This window comes from Dendropsophus ebraccatus, chromosome 5, assembly GCF_027789765.1.
Source record: "Dendropsophus ebraccatus isolate aDenEbr1 chromosome 5, aDenEbr1.pat, whole genome shotgun sequence".
Lineage (NCBI taxonomy): Eukaryota > Metazoa > Chordata > Amphibia > Anura > Hylidae > Dendropsophus > Dendropsophus ebraccatus.
Genome location: NC_091458.1, coordinates 58,822,327 through 58,841,534, shown reverse-complemented (window position 1 = coordinate 58,841,534; position 19,208 = coordinate 58,822,327). Strand labels below are relative to the sequence as shown.

Genomic DNA, 19,208 nt, shown 5'->3' with positions numbered 1-19,208 from the left:
AATATTCGAGTCCTATTTCCACAAGAACAGGAATAAATGCACTGCATTCACATTTCCAGATTTGGACTAGAAGATAAAAAGGTTACGGTGGACCCTGTTCCAGTGATTAATGAGAAAACAGGCCCCACCGTTTCTTTGTAACTAGCACAGTGAGTGCTCACAACTTCAGTAGACATGCATGATGTCATTGTGCAAGCCCCGTGCAGGAGGAGGAGGCCTGCTAAACGAAGGAAAAAAAAAAAAAACCGGTGAATGGTGCAATTCACATAGGACTGAAGGTTTTCAAAAAGTCATGATTAAAAAAAAAAAAAAACCACACAAAACTAATCTTGAACTATACAGAGCAAAATAACAATGAAAAAGACTATGAAACAGAGGACAGGGCAAGTTTTAAATCAATTATACATGTTAGGATGGTGGATAGAAAAAAAAGTCAACATAGAACTAGTTCTGTGGTGATGCCTTCGACCCCAATGACTGTAGAGCTAAAAAGTCAACAGGTTTTAAAGGCTATCATTGGGGGGGGGGGGGGGGGGGGGGGGGGGGAAGGGTACAGATTTTACAAAAAGATGAGAGGAAACTGCATCAGTTTACTATAAATGTATGAAAACCCCCACAGGTTTGTTTCAGATAAAGAAAATGATCTTGAATCAGTCTGGTAAGAACGATTCAATATCAGACCAGTTATGCATAGCCCTTTCTTAAAGTCAACATACATATACTCCGCATGGATTCACAGATTAACAACGGCTAATGTGAAAACCATGCTTGAGACTGGAAAAAAAAAAAAAAAAAGTACATATGAGAAAACTTGAATTACAGACAAGCATGCCTTTGCTATAGCTAAGCTTTTGTTATCTTCCCAAAAAATATTCTGGCTTGATAGGTAAACAGCTTCAAAAGAAATTTTAGTAAGGTCAAAAGACAAACTAAATTTCAAGCTAACAGACATGACAGTATAGCTGTACATTCAGTCTTATAATCTGTGACAAAACAGCATCTGGCCACAGTCACATAACACACTGACCACACACTGCATCTTGTTTTTCCACTTCAAGGCCAAAATGGCATACATATATACTACCAGCAAAGCCTTAAATAGATTAAAAAATTAATTTTAAATTTCTATTTTTTTTTTTAATTTTTTTTTTTACATTTTTTAACAGATCTATTTCTCAAAAATATTTTCTTTTACCCTCTTTGACCAAGGGTCTTCTAGGTTTATGCCACAACCTTGAAAATGATATATATAGCAGGTAACTTCTGCAACATAAAAAAAACAAAAAAAACAAACAGATATGATCTGATCCTCCCACCCCACAAAAAAAATTTGAAAAAAAAAATCCTACATTATATAGGTTTCCTTTAAATCACATGTGGAACACGCTTCCACCTCAAATACAAATCCGAGATGAGGGGTGGATTCCATTATGCCCACTTTATACAAAGTTATTAACGTAAATGACGACCATTTACACATAAGTCTCTCTCTTCCGGGTCAGTCTGGTTCGATGGTTAAGAGACAAGTTTTTACTTTGGTGATCTTGGTGGTGGCACATATTGCTCCTTGCCATTACGCCGTGTTGCTCCCTGAGGTGAAGACCTGCGTCCGAACTGTCGCCTCTGTTCCCTGATTTTTCCAGCACCACCTCGGGGTGCTCCATTATTTCGGTGCCCAGGAGATTCTTTTACTTTTCCTTCAACTTTCTCATGGGGTTTTTCAGGACCTTTATCTGGAACAGGAGTTTCTTCATTTTTGGCAGGTGGTGCAATATTTGTACGAAGCTCACGAAGGGGCTGGACTGGAGCTGGTGCGGGCTCCTTGGGTGGCCTTTGACATACCTCAGCATAACTTAGTTTTCGAGGCTCCTAGAAACAAAGATAGTTGTATTGATGAACACAAACATGCAAAATTTTGTGTGTGTGTGTGTGTGTGTGTGTGTGTGTGTGTGAATTCAAGCATACCCAACAAAACCTCATACAAGTTCTTTCCTCCAAAGTACATAAAAGTCCACAAGTCACATTGAGGAGTTGAAGAATTTATATTCTAAAATCTGTACTCTTGGCCTGGAAGTGGAATCCTTGCCAACTTGAGACAAGGGATGCCAAAAACCCTGCTAAATGGAGCCGCAAGCCTTGCATGCACACTTCCACTCCATTAAGACTTTTCTAAGTTACCAAAGAGCCAAATGCAGCTTTTAGAGTCCACATTATCAAGAACACAGGGCACCCCATCAATCGGTGTGTACTAGCTGGATGATCTTTAGCACTGCTGAGTTCTGATGCGGGCGCATCCGTGTGCCCACAGCAGAACTCCACACTGCACACAATGGAGCGTGCGTCCGGAATCGCACGCTCTATTCTGTGAACTGACAGTGTTTTCTGCATGTCAGTTTCTCACAGCGCCGCTTGGGATCCCGGCCGGAGTATATACCATGTGTATACACTCCGGCTGGCATCCCCTCAGCCTGCAGCACTATGCAAGTCCCGCAGAAACCACAGCCGTTGTAACAACGCCTGTGATTTCTGCGGAACTTACGTAGTGTGAACATAGCCTTAAACAGTATTTGAAACAGTATTTGAAAGAACAGCAAATGTTGAAAATGCATAAAAAAAAAACCAACTAGTACCTGTGTACTCTGAGCAGGAGATGCACTGCCTGTGGGTACAGTGGTGGAAGGTTTAGCTTGTTTCCCAGAACTGCTCACTGCTGCCACTACTGAGGTTTGACTGGCAACATCTTTGTGACAGGAGTTCTCTGCAGGCTTCTTCTCAGTATTGGAGTTGCTAAGGAGGAACATTAAACCAATGTCAATCAAACGCTATACATTTAGGCCTGTAGTAGGCTTCCAATAACCAGATCGGTGCAAATCCTACAATATGCATCGCTCCTATAGCCCTCAGATCTCATAATCTTGCAGTCATTGGAAGAACAATGCAGAGAATTTCTGGCCAGAAAATGATATAGGAGAAAAAGAAGAGGAAAATAAGAAGGTAAGAAAAATAAGAGGAAGTAAAGAGGAGAATACAATAAGGAAATGGAGAGGAAGATTTAGAAGAAATATCAAAATGTATACTAGAGAGCACAGATCATCTGCAAGTCCTTTACCCTCTAAGCGCGATACTTGATCATCACAGGGCTAAAACAATACAATAAAAGATAAATAAGACTTGAATTACAAAGCATATGTTCAATTCACTAAAAGGAACAGACAATTCTCTGTACATAGAACGCCATGCAAAAGCAGAGTCAGATGCTTCCAATTAAATAGCACAGACATTTAGCACATTGGTTCAGATAATATTTGTTAACGTATGAGCCTGGGAGCTTTGTGTGGACTAAAATAGATGAGTAATAACCGAGACACTTGTCAACTGCATACCCCGACGCACCAGCTTTATTTGCTAATGAATGAATCTACAGAACCTCTAGGTAAATACACATGAAGCGTTTTTTCTAACAGCAAATTTTTTATTTTTTTTGCAAATATTAAAATGGCCCTATTGTGACTCCTATAACGCTTTTATTTTTTCACCTACTGGGCTGTAAGCAGAGTCATTCTTTGGGCCAGGATCTCTAGATTTTATTAGTACCATATTTGTGTAGATTGGACGTATTGATTAATTTTTTTATATTAACCCTTTAAGGACAGAGCCAGTTTTCATTTTTGTGCCTTCGTTTTTTCCTCCTCGTGTTTAAAAGGCCACTGTGCTTGCATATTTTCCCCTACAGACCCACATGAGCCCTTATTTTTTGCGACACCATCTATACTTAGACAATTTAGCATTTTGGCGGGTTTCTTTGCGCTTACGCTGTTTACCATACAAGATTGGGAATGTGATCATTTAATAGTTCTGGCGATTACGTACGTGGCAATACAAAATATGATCGATACTAGGGACAGCACGGGAGGCAGGGAAAGCTGTTCCTGGAACGTCATGTTGCAGGATCTACCTACTTTACATGACGTTCCGGGAAATTCATTTTGCGGCAAGGGGTTAAACTTATTTGGGTAGGGGACTATGTCATGCTTTTTAAAATTATATATATTTTACACTTTTTAAAGTCCCCCTTAGGGACTTTAACATTTTACTTACATACACTGATCTTTGCTATGCCATAGCATAGCATTGATCAGTGTTATCTGTGATCATTGCATAGAGTCTGCCTGTTGCAGACTATGCACTGATCGCCAATCTGACTGCCGGGAAGAAGGTGAGACACCCTTCGGCAGTCAGAACGATCGGAACCGATCGGTCCCGACTGGACAGCGACAGGAGCGCAGCTCCACTCACTGTTTTAAATGCCGCTATTGTGGTGGCCCACCAATAAAATCAAGGACCCGGCTGCTGATAGTCCCCATGTGCTATAAAGTGAGCTCACTTTATAGTGCCGCCAGACCCACTGGTACGTAACGGGTCCTTAAGTGGTTAAAGTACATGCATACAGTATTTAATGTTAGAGACCAATCTAAGCCATTCAAAATATATTTACCTTGGTTGGGGTGGAGGAGGAGGTGGTGGTGTAACAGTTCGTGTAGAATGCTGCACTGTGATAGTGTGCTGCACTGTATTTTTTGCAGGATCTTCCTGAGCAGGATTTGTCAAAACTGGAGGCAATTCCTTATTTTCCTAAAAGAATATAGAATGTGTTAATAGAGCAAAGTATTATAAAGTAAAAAAACAAAACATAACAATGAAATGACTAGCCTTAAAATGATTTCAAGGGGTTATCCAGCGCTGCAAAAACATGGCCACATTCTTTCAGAGACAGCACTGCTCTTGTCCCCAGATCAGTTGTGGTTTGCAATTACACTCCATTCACTTCAATGGAACAGAGTAACAAAACCTGCACCCAAACTGGAGAAAAGAGTGGTGCTGTCGCTGGAAGAAAGGGGCCATGTTTTTGAAGCCCTGGATAACCCCTTTAAGATTCCCACCAATTTCTGCTCGGATATAAAGGTTCATTTGGATACAACATGCCTAACATCTATCCAGTCATGTATAAATCACAGATGTGATTAATAGCATTCATTAAAGGGTTGAAAAAAAACAACACTGAATACATTCTATTTGGTTTGTCTGTGTTGTTCAGGTTCCCAGCCATCATTAACCCCTTCACTTCAGCCATATGGCTATATGTGTTCCTAATGCCGATGCCTTGCGCAATAGAACGGATATATTTGTTCCTGCTGTGAAGGAGCATTAATGTGTGGGGCGGCTTTAATGTGAGAAATCCCTGCACAGTGTCCCAGGAGCCGGGCATAATGACAGGCAGACGTAATCAGACAGCTGCCTGCCATTAACTCCTTAAACACAGCAGACTATAGCAATTGGGGTGTTTAAAGGAGTCAGTAAGAGGATAACTACCTGTCACTGACTGCAGGGTCCAGATCACTTTCCCTGACAGGCAGAGGAGTAATATTTACCCAGGTCTGTTTGATCGCCAATCTTCTCATACAGTCTACCTCAGGCACACAATGAAAAAAGCGCCAATACCACTGATCAATGCTATGCAATACCATCGATCAGTATATGCAGTCTACTAGGGGAACTTAGATGTAAAAAAAAAAAGTTAATATAAAAACATAAATTTAAAGTTAATATAAATAACATATTTGGTACGATAGCGTTCAGATTTGTCCAATCAAAAAAATACAACAATATTGTTCCCCCATGGTGAACAGCATAAACAAAGAGTAAAATCTGGACATTAGTGTATCAGTGACCTTTAGTCATGAAAGGGTTAAAGAGTTGAGAGAAGTGCTCGGCTGATTGCTTCACTCCTCAGCTCATTGCCTTTTCAGTCCTGCTGTAGGAGACCGTATTCATTACAAGTCTAAAGGCTAAGTAGACCCCCTTCTGCTGCAAGAAGGAGGTCACATTGGGCCAGGGAGTAAAGCATTATCCAATGACAGGTGGGTGTATGAACACACAAACCGTGACCAATCAAAACTTTTGCCATGTTCCAGGACATGATTTTTCAAGCATTAGAAGCATTTTAAGTAAAAATTTCTTCAATTAGTTTTTAGACCCACTTTCTCTTTGCAGATTCCTTTGACAACATCAGCCATCCTGCTTTCAAGTACAGGCTCCCCAGGTGTGCTCACTACACTTCCAGGCAATGGAGGGAAATTAGATGCTAGCAAGTCAAACTTTGGTGTTGGTGCAATTTCTTCCATAGTAGTCAGTGGTCGCTGTAACAAAGCAAGAACACATTGCATAGGAGATATAGTTTATGTATGTCTAAAGCAATTCAGTCACACACAAATCATAAGCATCTAAAAGCCCTCAGATCTCATAATCTTGCGATCATTGAGAAGACCAAGCAGACAGAGTCTGAGCAAAAGAGGACAGTGGTCAGAAAGAGGTCAGACGGAAGAGAAAGAAATAAGGAAAGAAAGAAAATGAAAAAAAAGAAGCTCAGACTTCTGAATGCCAGTCCTGTTCCCTCTAAGCGCGATACTTGATCATCACTGGGCCATCAAATATCATCAGATTTGCAATGTAAAAGTAATTCTTAAGGTTCAAGTCTAGAGAGAAACTCTCTTTCTCGTTTTCTTCATTGCAAGACAGACACCATGGGTATAGGCTGCTGCCACTAGGAGGCTGACACTAAGAAAAAAACAAAGCAAGTCGGCCCCTCCCAGCAGGCTATACCTGCCCACTGGCACTGAGCTAATTCAGTAGTGAAAAAGCAGTAGGAGGAGCCAAAAAGAAAAAAAGGGGAAAAAAAAAACAAAACAGTCCACACTCAAAGTCTGAAAAAAGGCCAACCGGCAACTACAACACAGAAAACCTAGGGTAGGTGCCGTGTCCCCCAATGAAGACTACAAGAAAGTGTACGGTGAATAAAAACTCCTCCTTTCTCGGGCGTCTTATTGGGGGACACAGACAGTATGGGACGTCCAAAAGCAGTAACTTGGGTGGGAAAGAGAAAAGAGAAGAACCTAAGGAGAAGGAGCCACCGCTGCCTGCAAGACCTTGCGGCCCAAGCTCGCATCAGCCGATGCAAAGGTGTCCACGCGGTAAAACCTCGAGAAGGTATGCAGAGAGGTCTACGTGGCGGCCTTACAAACCTGAAGGGCCGAAGCCCCGTGCCGGACAGCCCAGGAAGCACCCACCGAACGGGTAGAGTGAGCCGAGACTCCGAACGGAGGCTCCTTACCCTTACTGTGGTAAGCCTGAGAGATTGCAGAACGAATCCAGCGGGCAGGAGTCACCTTGGAAGCCGCCGATCCCCTGCGAGGACCCTCTGGGATGATGAAGAGGAAATCAGAGTTCCGAAACGACTTCGTCTGTGCGAGGTAGACGCGCAGGGTGCGAACTACGTCCAAGTGATGAAGAGCACGCCCTCTCGGAGGAGAGGGGGCAGGGCAGAAGGAGGGGAGGACAATATCCTCATTGAGGTGAAAAGGCGAAACAGCCTTGGGCCGGAAAGAGGCCTTGGGCCGAAGTACCACTTTGTCCTGATGGAAGACCAGAAAGGGGAGACTGCTTGAAAGAGCGGCCAACTCAGATGCCCGTCGAACAGACGTGACGGCCACCAAGAGGACCACCTTGTAGGATAGAGTAGACAGGGGCACGTCCCGGAGGGGTTCAAACGGAGAAGACTGCAAAGCATCCAAAACCAGGTTCAGATTCCAGGAGGGAACCAGATGACGATAAGGAGGGGCGAGATGCGCTACCACCTGGAGGAAAGTCTTGACCTGAGGAACCGAAGCCAAAAGGTCTCTGGAAAAAAAACAGAAAGCGCGGAAACTTGACCCTTAAGGGAACTAAGGGATAAACCGGACTCCAGCCCTGCCTGAGGAGCAGTGTCAACGAAAAAGAAAGCTGGGGCGCAGAGCAGGCCTCACAATGTCGAAGGTAGGACCTCCAGCAGCGATAGTAAATCCTGGCAGATGACTGCTTTCGAGCTCTGATCATCGTCCTAACGACCGCGTCAGAGAAACCACAGGATTTCAGAATCCAGGCTTCAAAGCCACGCCCTCAAACGAAGATCAGGCCTTGACTCAGAAGATCCGGACGGTCTGGAAGACGCCAGAAGGGCGTCTGAGGCAAGGTTCACGAGATCTGCATACCAGGCGCGTCCGGGCCAGTCCGGAGCCACCAGGATGATTGGGACCCCTTCCGCCTTAATCTTCCTCACGACCTGCGGCAGGAGCGGGAGGGAAGGGAAAATGTAGGGCAGGCTGAACTGCCGCCAGGGGATCACCAAGGCGTCCGACGCCAGAGCCTGAGGGCCCCGCATCCGACAAATTTCGGCAGACGTCGGTTGATCCGAGATGCCATCAGATCCACGTTGGGCATCACCCATCTGAGACAGATCTGGGAGAACACCTCGGGATGCAGGGTCCATTCCCCTGGATCCACACGTGCGTGACTCAGGTAGTCGGCCATCCAATTGTCCACCCCTGGGATGTGGACAGCGGATAGGGCCAGCACGTGTACCTCTGCCCAGGAGAGGATCAGCGCCACTTCCTTCATGGCGGCCCTGCTGCGGGTGCCGCCTTGATGATTCACGTACACCACCGCGGTGGCGTTGTCTGTCTGTATACGGACGAGGAGACCTCGGAGCTGCGACTGCCAGTGCAGGAGAGAGAGCCTGATCGCCCGTAGCTCGAGTATGTTTATGGGAAGCTGAGACTCCTGTGGCGACCAAGTTCCTTACGCAGTAAGAGTGTTCCACACTCCTCCTCAGCCGTGCAGGCTGGCGTCGGTGGTCACAATCTGCCAGTGAATGGGGAGGAATGAGCGACCGATGGAGAGGCTCGGAGACCTGAGCCACAATTAGAGATCCCGCTGAAGGTGAGCTGGAAGGCTGACCAGGCGATCCAGGGAAGGGAGCGACCTGCCCCATTGTGACAGGAGGAAGAGCTGAAGAGGACGAGAATGAAACTGCGCAAAAGGCACTGCCTCCATTGAGGGCACCATCCTCCCCAGAACCTTCATGCAGAATCGTACAGAGACCGGGCGATGACTGCAGTTTGTCCTTCGGGAGGAAGACCCGAGCCTGGAGCGAGTCCAACCTCATCCCCAGGAAAACGATGGACTGAGAGGGGATCAAGGAGGACTTGAGGTGTTTGAGGAGCCACCCGAAACGAGAAAGTGTGTCCAGCGTTATACGGAGGCTCTCTGAGTTCTGGTCTCTGGACGGGGCTTTGACAAGAATGTCGTCCAAGTAAGGCGTTACAGAAATCCCTCGAGTCCGTAAGAGAGCCATGACGGCCGCCATGGTCCTTGTAAAGACACGAGGGGCCGTGGCCAGGCCGAAAGGGTGAGCCACGAATTGAAAGTGGTCCGACCCGATTGCAAAGCGAAGAAAACGCTGGTGGTGGTGGGGGGGGGGGGGGGGGGGGGGGGGACGGGAATGTGGAGATACGCGTCCTGGATGTCCGAGGAGAGGAACTCGCCCGGGTCCAGGGACGCGATGACGGAACTTAAAGATTCCATCCGAAAATCAGATAGCCGGACATGGCGGTTCAGGTGCTGGAGATCCAATATTGGACGCACCGAGCCATCCTTCTTTGGAACCACAAATAGGTTTGAATAGAAACCGCAGAACCGTTGGAGGGGAAGAACGGAAACAATAACTCCCTTGGCGAGGAGAGAATGAAGGGCCTGGGAGAATCCGGATGCTAGGGAGGGGGACCGAGGCGGACGAGAAGGAAAGAAACTGTAGCGAGGAATGGAAGAAAACCAATCTTGTAGCCCCGAGACACCACGTCCCGCACCCAATCGTCCTGGACGTGTGAGAGACAGACCTCCTGGAAAAGCAGGAGACGGCCGCCCACTTGCGGGGTGTCGAGTGGGGGTAAACCTTCAGGAGGAAGCGGGTTTGGGAGCACCTGACTTGAAGGGGGCCCAGGAGGTTTTTGTCCAGGCTTGACAGGATGAACGGTTTCTGGAGAAACCAGGCTTCTTGTTCTAAGTGAACGCAGCTTTTCCGGAGCGAGCCGGCGGGAGCGACTGAAAGGAGCGAAAAGAACCAGGCTTGTGGCGGGGATCCTGACGTTTCGGGTGCTGCTGGGGGAGATTGGTACTCTTACCCCCCGTGGCATCAAATAATTTCATCCAAGCTTTTCCCAAAAAGACGGGAACCTGCAAAGGGGAGGCTGGTAAGTGACCTCTTTGAGGCCGAAACAGCCCGCCACTCACGCAGCCACAGAGATCGGCGAATGGCCACGATATTAGCAGACGCAAAGGCCGAGCTGGCTGCGGTGTCTAAGGAAGCTGAACAGAGATACTGAGCCGCATCTTGTATCTGCTGAGCGAGGTCAGCCAGGTCGTCGGGAGACGCCCCGGAAAGTAGACCGTCCCTCAGTTGTTTAGCCCACACTGAGACCGCCTTGGAGACCCACGTAGAGGCGAGAGTGGGCAAGAGGAAGGAGCCGGAGGCTTCGAATGCCGATTTTGTCAAGGCTTCCACCAGTCTGTCGGTGGAATCCTTGAAAGAAGCCATGTTGTCCAGAGGAAGCGTAGTGGCCATGGTCAAACGGGAGACTGGAGGATCCAAAGAAGGTGAGCAGGACCAGAGAGACACAAGGTCCTGTGGAAAGGGATACAAGGTTTCCAAGCGTTTGGGCTTGGTAAACCTCTTATCCGGGGTCTTCCAGTTCTTGGTGAATAGAGCGTCGAATTCCTTGTGACTGGGAAAGGTGCTATGGACATGGCGAGCACTTTTGCTGAAAAAGACCTCTCACGAGGGGGCGGGTCCTGCGAATCCTTCAGCTGGAATGTATCACGGACGGCAGCCACAAGTGACGAGTCAGAGATGGAAGCCAACTCAGAATCCGACTGATCTCCGGGAGAATGAAACCGCCTTGCTAGGGAGGTGTGGGTAGGAGCCAAACTCGACCTAGGAGAGTCAGAAGACGAACGAGAAGAGGACGTCCGAGGACGTTTACGGGAACGACTCCGGCCGGATCGACTGTTAGAGCCTGAACTGCCGCAGAAGAAGTGGATAGGCGGTCGAGGGCAGCCGCGACCGACTGGGAAAGTTCAGCCATCTGAGAGACAGAACGACAGAGGGAACGCGCCCAAGCTGGAGCTGGCTCATCCGACTCCTGAGAAGGGGGATCCTGTGCAAGAGACTGAGAAGAATTGGACTGCATGGAACAAGCAGCGCAGAGTGGCTGAGAATGGCCAGAAGACGATTTAGTGTTACAAGACGAGCAGAAATAGTAGGTAACAGAGGAAGGTGGAGGCTGCTGACGGCATGAGGAGTCAGACATAATGCAGTATATTGGAAAAAACACAAAAGTATGTCCTATTAGAGACAGACAGCTTAAAAGGATAAGGTGTCGTGGCAGGAAGAATTCAGCAGTGTACCAGGAAGCTGGGGGGCTGACAGCCTGCAGAAGAAGAAACAGACACTCAGTGAGGTAGAAGAAGGTAGCAAGAAACAGTGAAGAAAAGGTCCCACAGGGAGCTTACCCGGGGGAACCAGATCCTTTCCTGTGGCTAACGGAGGAAAGATGCTGCAAGAGCAAACACTCGGCAGGGACACCAGGAAGATCGCTGCTGACCAGGGCACTGCAATGGCATCCAGACCAGGGCACAGACCGCAATGGCGTCCGGAAACCCACGGGAATGCACCAGAGCGGCGTCCTCTGCGCAGTGACGTCACAGCGCCGGGCCGCGCGCGGAAGATTTGAACAGGAGCCGGACCGGAATTGTACTCCGGACCCGGAGAATAGTGGCGCGCTGCCGGGAGTGGAGCCGTATCCTCTGACACCAGGCCCAGTCAGCGGAGCAGCCGGAGGAACCAGGCCCAGCGGGCTGGAGCAGTCGGAAGTGTCTGGACGTGCGCCGGGGCCGAAGGAGACTGGCCGGCGCGCACAAGCGGTGGAGCAGGCTGCAGGGAAAAGCCTGGGAAGAGGTAGTCTGGAGGTCACGGCGCCCGAGGGAAAAAAAACAAGGGCCATGGGGAGGAAGGGACCGCATTGGGACCCCTTCTGAGGAACCCTCACGGTGCCGGATGACGCGGGCTAGTCGGGAAGCCCAGGGGAGTACCCCGACAGGGACAGAAAAACCCGTGAAGAGGCCGGGCAGGAGGCTGAGTGACCGCGGGAAGGATATACTCACCGTCCGACGTCTTCTGATCTTCTGCCGACACTGTGCCACGCTGACTCACTCAACTCTGGGAGGCTGAGTGGGCAGGGGCTGACTGAACAGAGTCCGCAATAAAGGAGACAGACAGCTGGGCTGGTCTGTGTCCTGGGCGCTGGGTCGACAGCCCCTCTATATTTAGGGTCTGTTCGATGGTGGCATAAACTGTGGGATCAGGGTGAGTCTATATTACTCACCGTGCCCAACCTGTTAGGGAGAAAAAAAGGTTAACACAAAGAAAATAGCAGAAATGATCTGGAGCAACCAGACCTGCATCTGCCTCCTACTGACACTAAGCTAAACTAAGCTAAACTGAATTAGCTCAGTGCCTTTGGGCGGGTATAGCCTGCTGTGAGGGGCCGACTTGCTTTGTTTTTCTTCTTACTGTCAGCCTCCTAGTGGCAGCAGCCTATACCCATGGTGTCTGTGTCCCCCAATAAGACGCCCGAGAAAGCCAATCCTCCTTGTATCACACATATTAAACATATTACAAATGGTTGTACACTATACAAAATAACTAACAAGACCCTCATAGGGCAGGAGAAAGGGTCAGCCATCCATCTGTGTTGGCTATGATGCCTTTCCCTTTGCAATGCTAGACCAAATTTGGACTATTTGCTCGTATCATTGGGGCAAAGCCCCTATGTCCCCTAACGCTTAGGTGTCTCTAACTGCTTCCTGATCTCTGCACCTCTTACTCTATTCGTAAGGTGCAGCCTATTCATCCGGAAAGGTTTCCAGATCACCATTCTCTGCAGGTTGGAGTGTCTCAGCTAGTTGATTTTGCTATGCCTATTTGTTCCCACCCCCAAAGACTGCTGTAGGATGTCCCACTTTGACCCCCAATGAGAAGTGTGATAAAATAGGATTTTGTGAATACTTACCGTAACATCCCTTTGTCAAAGTTCATTGGGGAACACAGCCCTCACCCAGTTCTCTTATCAGGCGTTTACTGGTTCTGCTGGATGGTTTCCTTCCTGATTACAGTCCACCAGCAGTTCTGTTCCTAGATTTACTGTTTACCTTCTCCTGGCTGCTCCTACTGCTTGTATACAAACTGGTTAGCTCAGTGCCTGCAGGGGGGTACAGCTTGGCGGGAGGAGCCAACACTTTATTTGCCTAGTGTCGCCTCATAGAGGCACCAGTCTATACCCACAGTGTCCCCCAATGAACTTTAATGAGAAAAGTATTTTACAGTGAGTACTCACAAAATCCTATCTTAAAGGAGAAGTCCGGCAAAATTTTTTATTAAAGTATTGTATTGCCCCCCAAAGTTATACAAATCACCAATATACTTATTATGCAAAATGCTTATAAAGTGCTTTTTTTTCCCTGCACTTACTACTACATCAAGGCTTCACTTTCTGGATAAAATGGTGATTTCACGACCAGACTTCCAGAGCTGTGCGGGCTGTGGCTGCTGGAGAGGATGATGGCAGGGGGATGCTCAGTGTCCCTCAATGTCCCCCTGCCATCATCCTCTCCAGCAGCCACAGCCCGCACAGCTCTGGGAGTCGGGTTGTGACATTGCCATGTTATCCAGGTAGTGAAGCCTTGATGCAGTAGTAAGTGCAGGGAAAAAAAGCACTCCAAGCATTTCTCGTAATAAGTGTATATTGGTGATTTGTATAGATTTTGGGGGGCAATACAATACTTTAATAAAAATTTTCACAGACTTCTCCTTTAAAAAAAGATGGTGGTGGGACAAAAATAAATGAAATAAAAACTTACAGAAGTGCGATCATCATCCCTTCTTCGTCTTCCTCTAAAGACATTTCTCCTGCAAAAATATAGAAAGGCTTTATACTTGTGTTGTAAGCAAAATAAAACCTCATTGCTCTTTTTGCTTTGCCTAAATAGCAATACATTCACAGGTCAAAATTTCTTAAAGGGGTTGTCCAGTGAAAAACCTTTTTCTTTTAAAATCAACTGGTATAAGAAAGTTATACATATTTGTAATTTACTTCTATTAAAAATGTCAAGTCATCCACGGACTTCCAGTGCAGGGGACCCAGTATAAAACCGCCTTATACACGGATGACCTCCTCCTGTATGTTACCCAACCCCATGTCTCCTTCCCGTCTATTATTTCCGAGTTTCAACGTTTTGGTAAGGTGTCTAACTTTAAGGTAAACTACACAAAATCTGAAGTGCTGAACATCTCCCTCCCTACCAATACTGCCTCCTCCATCGCACAAAACTTTCCTTTCAAATGGCATTGGGACCATCTCACGTACCTCGGAGTAAATGTTCCTGCCGACCTTTCCCGCCTGTATTCTCTTAACTATCAACCCCTCTTAGACCGCACACTAAAAGATCTCCTGACATATAATAAGAAACCCCTATCCTGGTTTGGCCGAATCAATGTCATAAAAATGGACATCCTCCCCCGATTCCTATACATATTCCAAACCATTCTTTAACCCTGACTTCCCCCCGGCGTGCAGGAAAGACATTTTTGATCTGGAAGGCCCAGGACAATCCTAGCTTCAGAGTAGTGCTAGAGGGCAACCCTCTACCCTCTCTTGGGGACTTGCAGACGCGCGCCGGCTCCACCAACCTCTCCTGGCTCGAATACTCTCAGCTTAGCTCTTACCTTGGCCCTTGTGGGGGCCGCAGCTCTCTCTCATCTACCCCTACTTCCTATGAATCCCTGTTCCTTTTGGACTCTCCCCCTGAGCACTCCATCTCCGTGATATACCGCCTCCTTCAGCAGGACGGGGGAGACTATCCCCCTGGGTTCTGGGCCGCGTGGGAGGAGGACCTGTCAGCCACAATCTCCCCAGAAGACAGGCAGAGAGCACACATCTTCACACAAACTGTCCACTGCCTATTCCGCTCAGGAACGGAATTATAAAGTTCTTCTAAAAGTTCATTCCATGTTCCCGTCAGTGCCGGATCTTTGCTGGCGGTGCAACAGTGAAAAGGGCACTATGCTCCACATATGGTGGGGGTGTGACAAGCTGACTCCGTTCTGGTCAGGTGTTTTTGCTGCCTTCCGGGCAGACGGCGCCTAGGACGCCCCAGGTGGCGCTTCTCTCTATACTCCCTGGTGCTATAGGCCGCCTTCCCTTCCCTGGCCCCCCTTCTTATCTCCCTATTTTTATACTCCCTTCTGTACCTCTTTCTACTCACTTATTCCGATAAGTTTCTCCGCTGAAATGTCTATGTTCTGTGAGATGCTCCTCGAGCGCGTTATAGTTCCTCATCATTCAGCTATCATTTGGCTTGGGGGGCTTACTGGACTTGGGTCCTACCTCCTAGGTATAATGCTACGTATGGACACTGCGTGCTCCTAAGAGAGCTCCTCTCACACCATTTCCTATCCACAGCGAATTTGAGTTTATTATGTCATGTAAACTTTTGGGTCCTATGTCTTATATATAAAAATGTCAAGTCTTCCAATACTTAGTAGCTGCTCTATGTCCTGCAGGAAATGTGGTTTCATTTCCAGTGACAAGTGCTCCCTGCTGACACCTGTGGTCGAGACAGGAACTGTCCAGAGCAGGAGAGGTTTTCTATGGGTATTCATAAAAAAACGAGACAGAATTCCTGTCTCGGCCAGAGAGGTCAGCAGAGAGCACTGTGTCAGGCTGAAAATAAAACATTTCCTGCAGGACATTTAGTAGCTGATAATTATGGGAAGACTTAATTTTTTTTAATAGAAGTAAATTACAAATATGTATAACTCTGCCACCAGTTGATTTAAAAGAAAAAGATTTTTGCTGGACAACCCCTTTAATATCATTACCCCCCATAAATAGATCATCACTATTCTATTATGGTTTGCACAATGAAAAGTAAATCTTGTACAGGGAATTGTGGTTTTTCCTATTTGTATACGGTCCACTGGTTTTTTTTAACCATGAGAAAGCACAGAAGAGAGGCTTGATGAGAGCAGCAAAGCTTTAGTTCCCTGCATGCAGGGGAAATCATACAAAGGGAATCCACCATGGACAAACACTAGTGAAGAGAAAAGTACAATTAAAGTGAATGTCAGCTGCAATTCATGTTCCAAACTGCTGACACTGCTAGCTCAAGACGACACATGGTAAAATAATATTATAATATTATATATATATATATATATATATATATATATATATATATATATATATATACATACACACATATATACACATACATATTATATATTATATACTCCCCCCAACCCCTTATAGGTGGGATGGTTTACACTATTTGCAAATGGTAACCAAGAGCCTCATTATTGTGGAGATTTTTTTGGCAGCTCGGGGGCTGCTTTTAGTGATTTTCACGTTTGTAGTGGGTCTGTATCTTGCCATTGGGGTAAGCTGTTGCATTCTTCTGTGTTTTTGTGCGTTTGCAATTTCAGCCATAGCAATGTGCTCCTGCCTAGTGTTAATAGTGTTCTAGGAGAGCTGACCAAATTTGTCTTTTTTACTGTCAGTCAAGTAGTGTCAGGTATGGGAAAGGGGTAGCAAGTAAGCATTGCAGCAGTTTGGGAAAACCTTTCTGACACTTCGCACCAGAGAATAAAAGCCTTTTTCCTATGTTATGGAAGCAAAGACATATGGAAAGTTTGGAACGTGAATTGCAGCTAACAAGAACTGCTACTTACCTCCCTCGAGCAGCTCCATCGGTACCATTCTGTTCTGTATGTAAAGAGTCCTTTGAAAAAACATCCTGATGTCCAGTTAAAGATGTGATGTGCCGATCTAATGTGAAGGTACGAGAGTTGGGTCTATTTACATGGATATCTGCTAATGGTACAGGAGCTGTAGTTCCACCCTCAGGTGTTCTTTCTGACGAGTTTGGAGATGATCGAAATTGAGGCTTCACACTAGGAAGACAAAAAATGTTACACAAATTGCATCTTAAGCGTACTCTCTATAGGGCAATGCCATTGCAGCATATATAATACATCCAATACACTTTTAGTCCTTTTATAGTTTTATAGAACTCATGAAGAATAAGGTATGATCTGGCATTCAAAAAAAAAAAAAAATTGCTATCAAGGACAACAATGCCACTACCCATGGGAATAAAACAGGTTGTACCCAGCAGTCATCGTAAGCTCCAATTTGCTGATCTAAAGAAAAATTTTAAAGAATGAGTAATTGACAACACACCTACTGTACCATAAAGGGACATAGAAAAAGAAGAGGTAAGACTATCAATTATCTTTATCATCCTCCATATAAAAACCTTAAGTACACTTCCCTTTCCACAAAATGTACAGCACAAGAAAGTTTATAGGCTTTTAGATTTCTGTGTGGTGGCAGGGAAAACAAATCCTCCAAATATAAATGGTTAAAAAAAAGCAATCCTGTTACATGTTCAGAAAAATTGTCATTGAAGGAGTCATCTGATTAAAAAAAAAAAATACATGAACATGTGAACACACCTTTCTAGCTGGTATTACAGGGTCTCTGCAAGTCTGGGCATGTGATGCCACAGTCCCCCTCAGTCAATTTGTGGTTTGGGCAGGGCATAACACAGCAGGGACCTAAGCCCTGTAATACCAGTGTCAGTGTATGTATATATTATTTAAAAAATTATATATCTCACATTCTATCCCTTTAAGCTGCTGCCAACAAGGTAGATGAAAAAGCTAGATTTTTTCTTTTTTGCACTGCAGCTGATCTTTACAGATGTCACTCAGCTGGCAACTTTATGTTTGGATTAGGACATCACTTGTGTCATGGATTCCCTCTGCACATAAGTGTACAGACGAGCAAACATTTACAACTAGTATACCAGCAGGTATACAACAGACATTGCTGCAACATGCACTGCGTTGAAAAGTGACATAAAAGGAGGTTCTATCCACGCAAGCAAAAATTACTGCAGACACTGGAAATTAGTGCACTGTCCGCCTCATGACCCGACTATTATATTTTAGCTCTGCTTTTGCCCTTACATGACCCTATAACTTACTGTCACTAACAAACCAGAAGCTAGTGACCCATTCGAGAAAGCTTTCATCAGACAGTTTTACACAAAAGAATGCATTGCTAAAACACGTTCCTTTTGTTTTTACAGCTGAGCTTCAATGCTCTTTGCGGATGTATAACTGGCCCTTTCCAGTACAGATGGGATCTAGTTGCAGAATAATTCACATAAAAATGTATGCAAGCACACTGCTCACATATGGGGTCTACATTTATAGGAATCCCATAAAAACTGATGGATAAGGGTTACAGCAGAGTATTTGGTGCTTTCATACAGGCTTACTGAGGAACAGAGTGGAGCTTGTACCTACCGGTTTCTATGGAACGGTCGACCTATACTTAAAGCAGCACTTGTTTTGTAAGATCCTGAAGAATTGAAACCATTAACATAGCCACCATTTGGAAATGGAGCCTGTAGAAGGAGAGAGAGAGAGATTTTTTATTTTTTGATATGTAGTAAAACATTCTTGTCCTTCATATACAGTCTATAAAGAAAAAGTTGGTTAACCTAGATTACATGCAGTCTTGCATTTCTTTAGTAACCTGAACCAGAAATGTTCATTGTTGAACATTGTTAACATGTGCAAATGTCACAACTGCTGTGGTGACACTGGGATCTCCTAGAGTTACGCTCTGTCTTCACTTGTGCTGCTGCTGCACGTCAATTTTGCCCGAAGTGCCTGGAAAAGCTGGACACGGACCTGGAAGCTTCTTAGGACTGCATCCCGCTTTTCCGGGCACCCAAAGCAGAGCGGATTTAAAGTGCACCAGCCTAGCAAGCGTTTTACTTCCATAAAGGGGTACTCTGAAGAAAATTGTTTCTTTTAAAATCACCTGGCTGCAGAAAGTTATGTAGATTATTAACTTCTTGCCTTCCAGTACTTAGCTGCTGTATGCCCTGCAGGAAGTGGGGTATTCTTTCCAGTCTGACAGTGCTCTCTGCCACTACCTCAGTCCTTAACAGGAACTGTCCAGAGCAGCAGAATATCCCCAAAGAAAACCTTTACAGCTTTGAACAGTTCCCGTCACAGACAGAGGTGACAGCAGAGAGCACCATGTAAGACTACAGAATACAGAACTTCCTGTAGAGCAAATAGTAGCTGATAAATAATGAAAAAGACTGGAGATTTTTATAAATTTATATAACTTTAGGACACCAGT

At 46.0% G+C, this 19,208-nt stretch overlaps 1 protein-coding gene across 2 annotated transcripts in view; it reads right to left on the bottom strand.

Annotated features, from left to right (window-relative positions):
- Positions 1-540: 540 nt before the first annotated feature.
- The window catches only part of LARP4 (La ribonucleoprotein 4), a 43,495-nt gene continuing 24,827 nt past the window's right edge, over positions 541-19,208 (bottom strand). For both annotated transcript variants that reach the window (XM_069970278.1, XM_069970277.1), the window contains exons 10-16: positions 18,359-18,459; positions 16,715-16,936; positions 13,846-13,894; positions 6,039-6,197; positions 4,496-4,632; positions 2,631-2,787; positions 541-1,869 (exon numbers count right to left, since the gene is read on the bottom strand). In XM_069970278.1, coding sequence (XP_069826379.1) covers positions 1,531-1,869; positions 2,631-2,787; positions 4,496-4,632; positions 6,039-6,197; positions 13,846-13,894; positions 16,715-16,936; positions 18,359-18,459 — 1,164 coding nt within the window. In that variant the 3' untranslated portion in view covers positions 541-1,530. The remainder of the gene's footprint in view (positions 1,870-2,630; positions 2,788-4,495; positions 4,633-6,038; positions 6,198-13,845; positions 13,895-16,714; positions 16,937-18,358; positions 18,460-19,208) is intronic.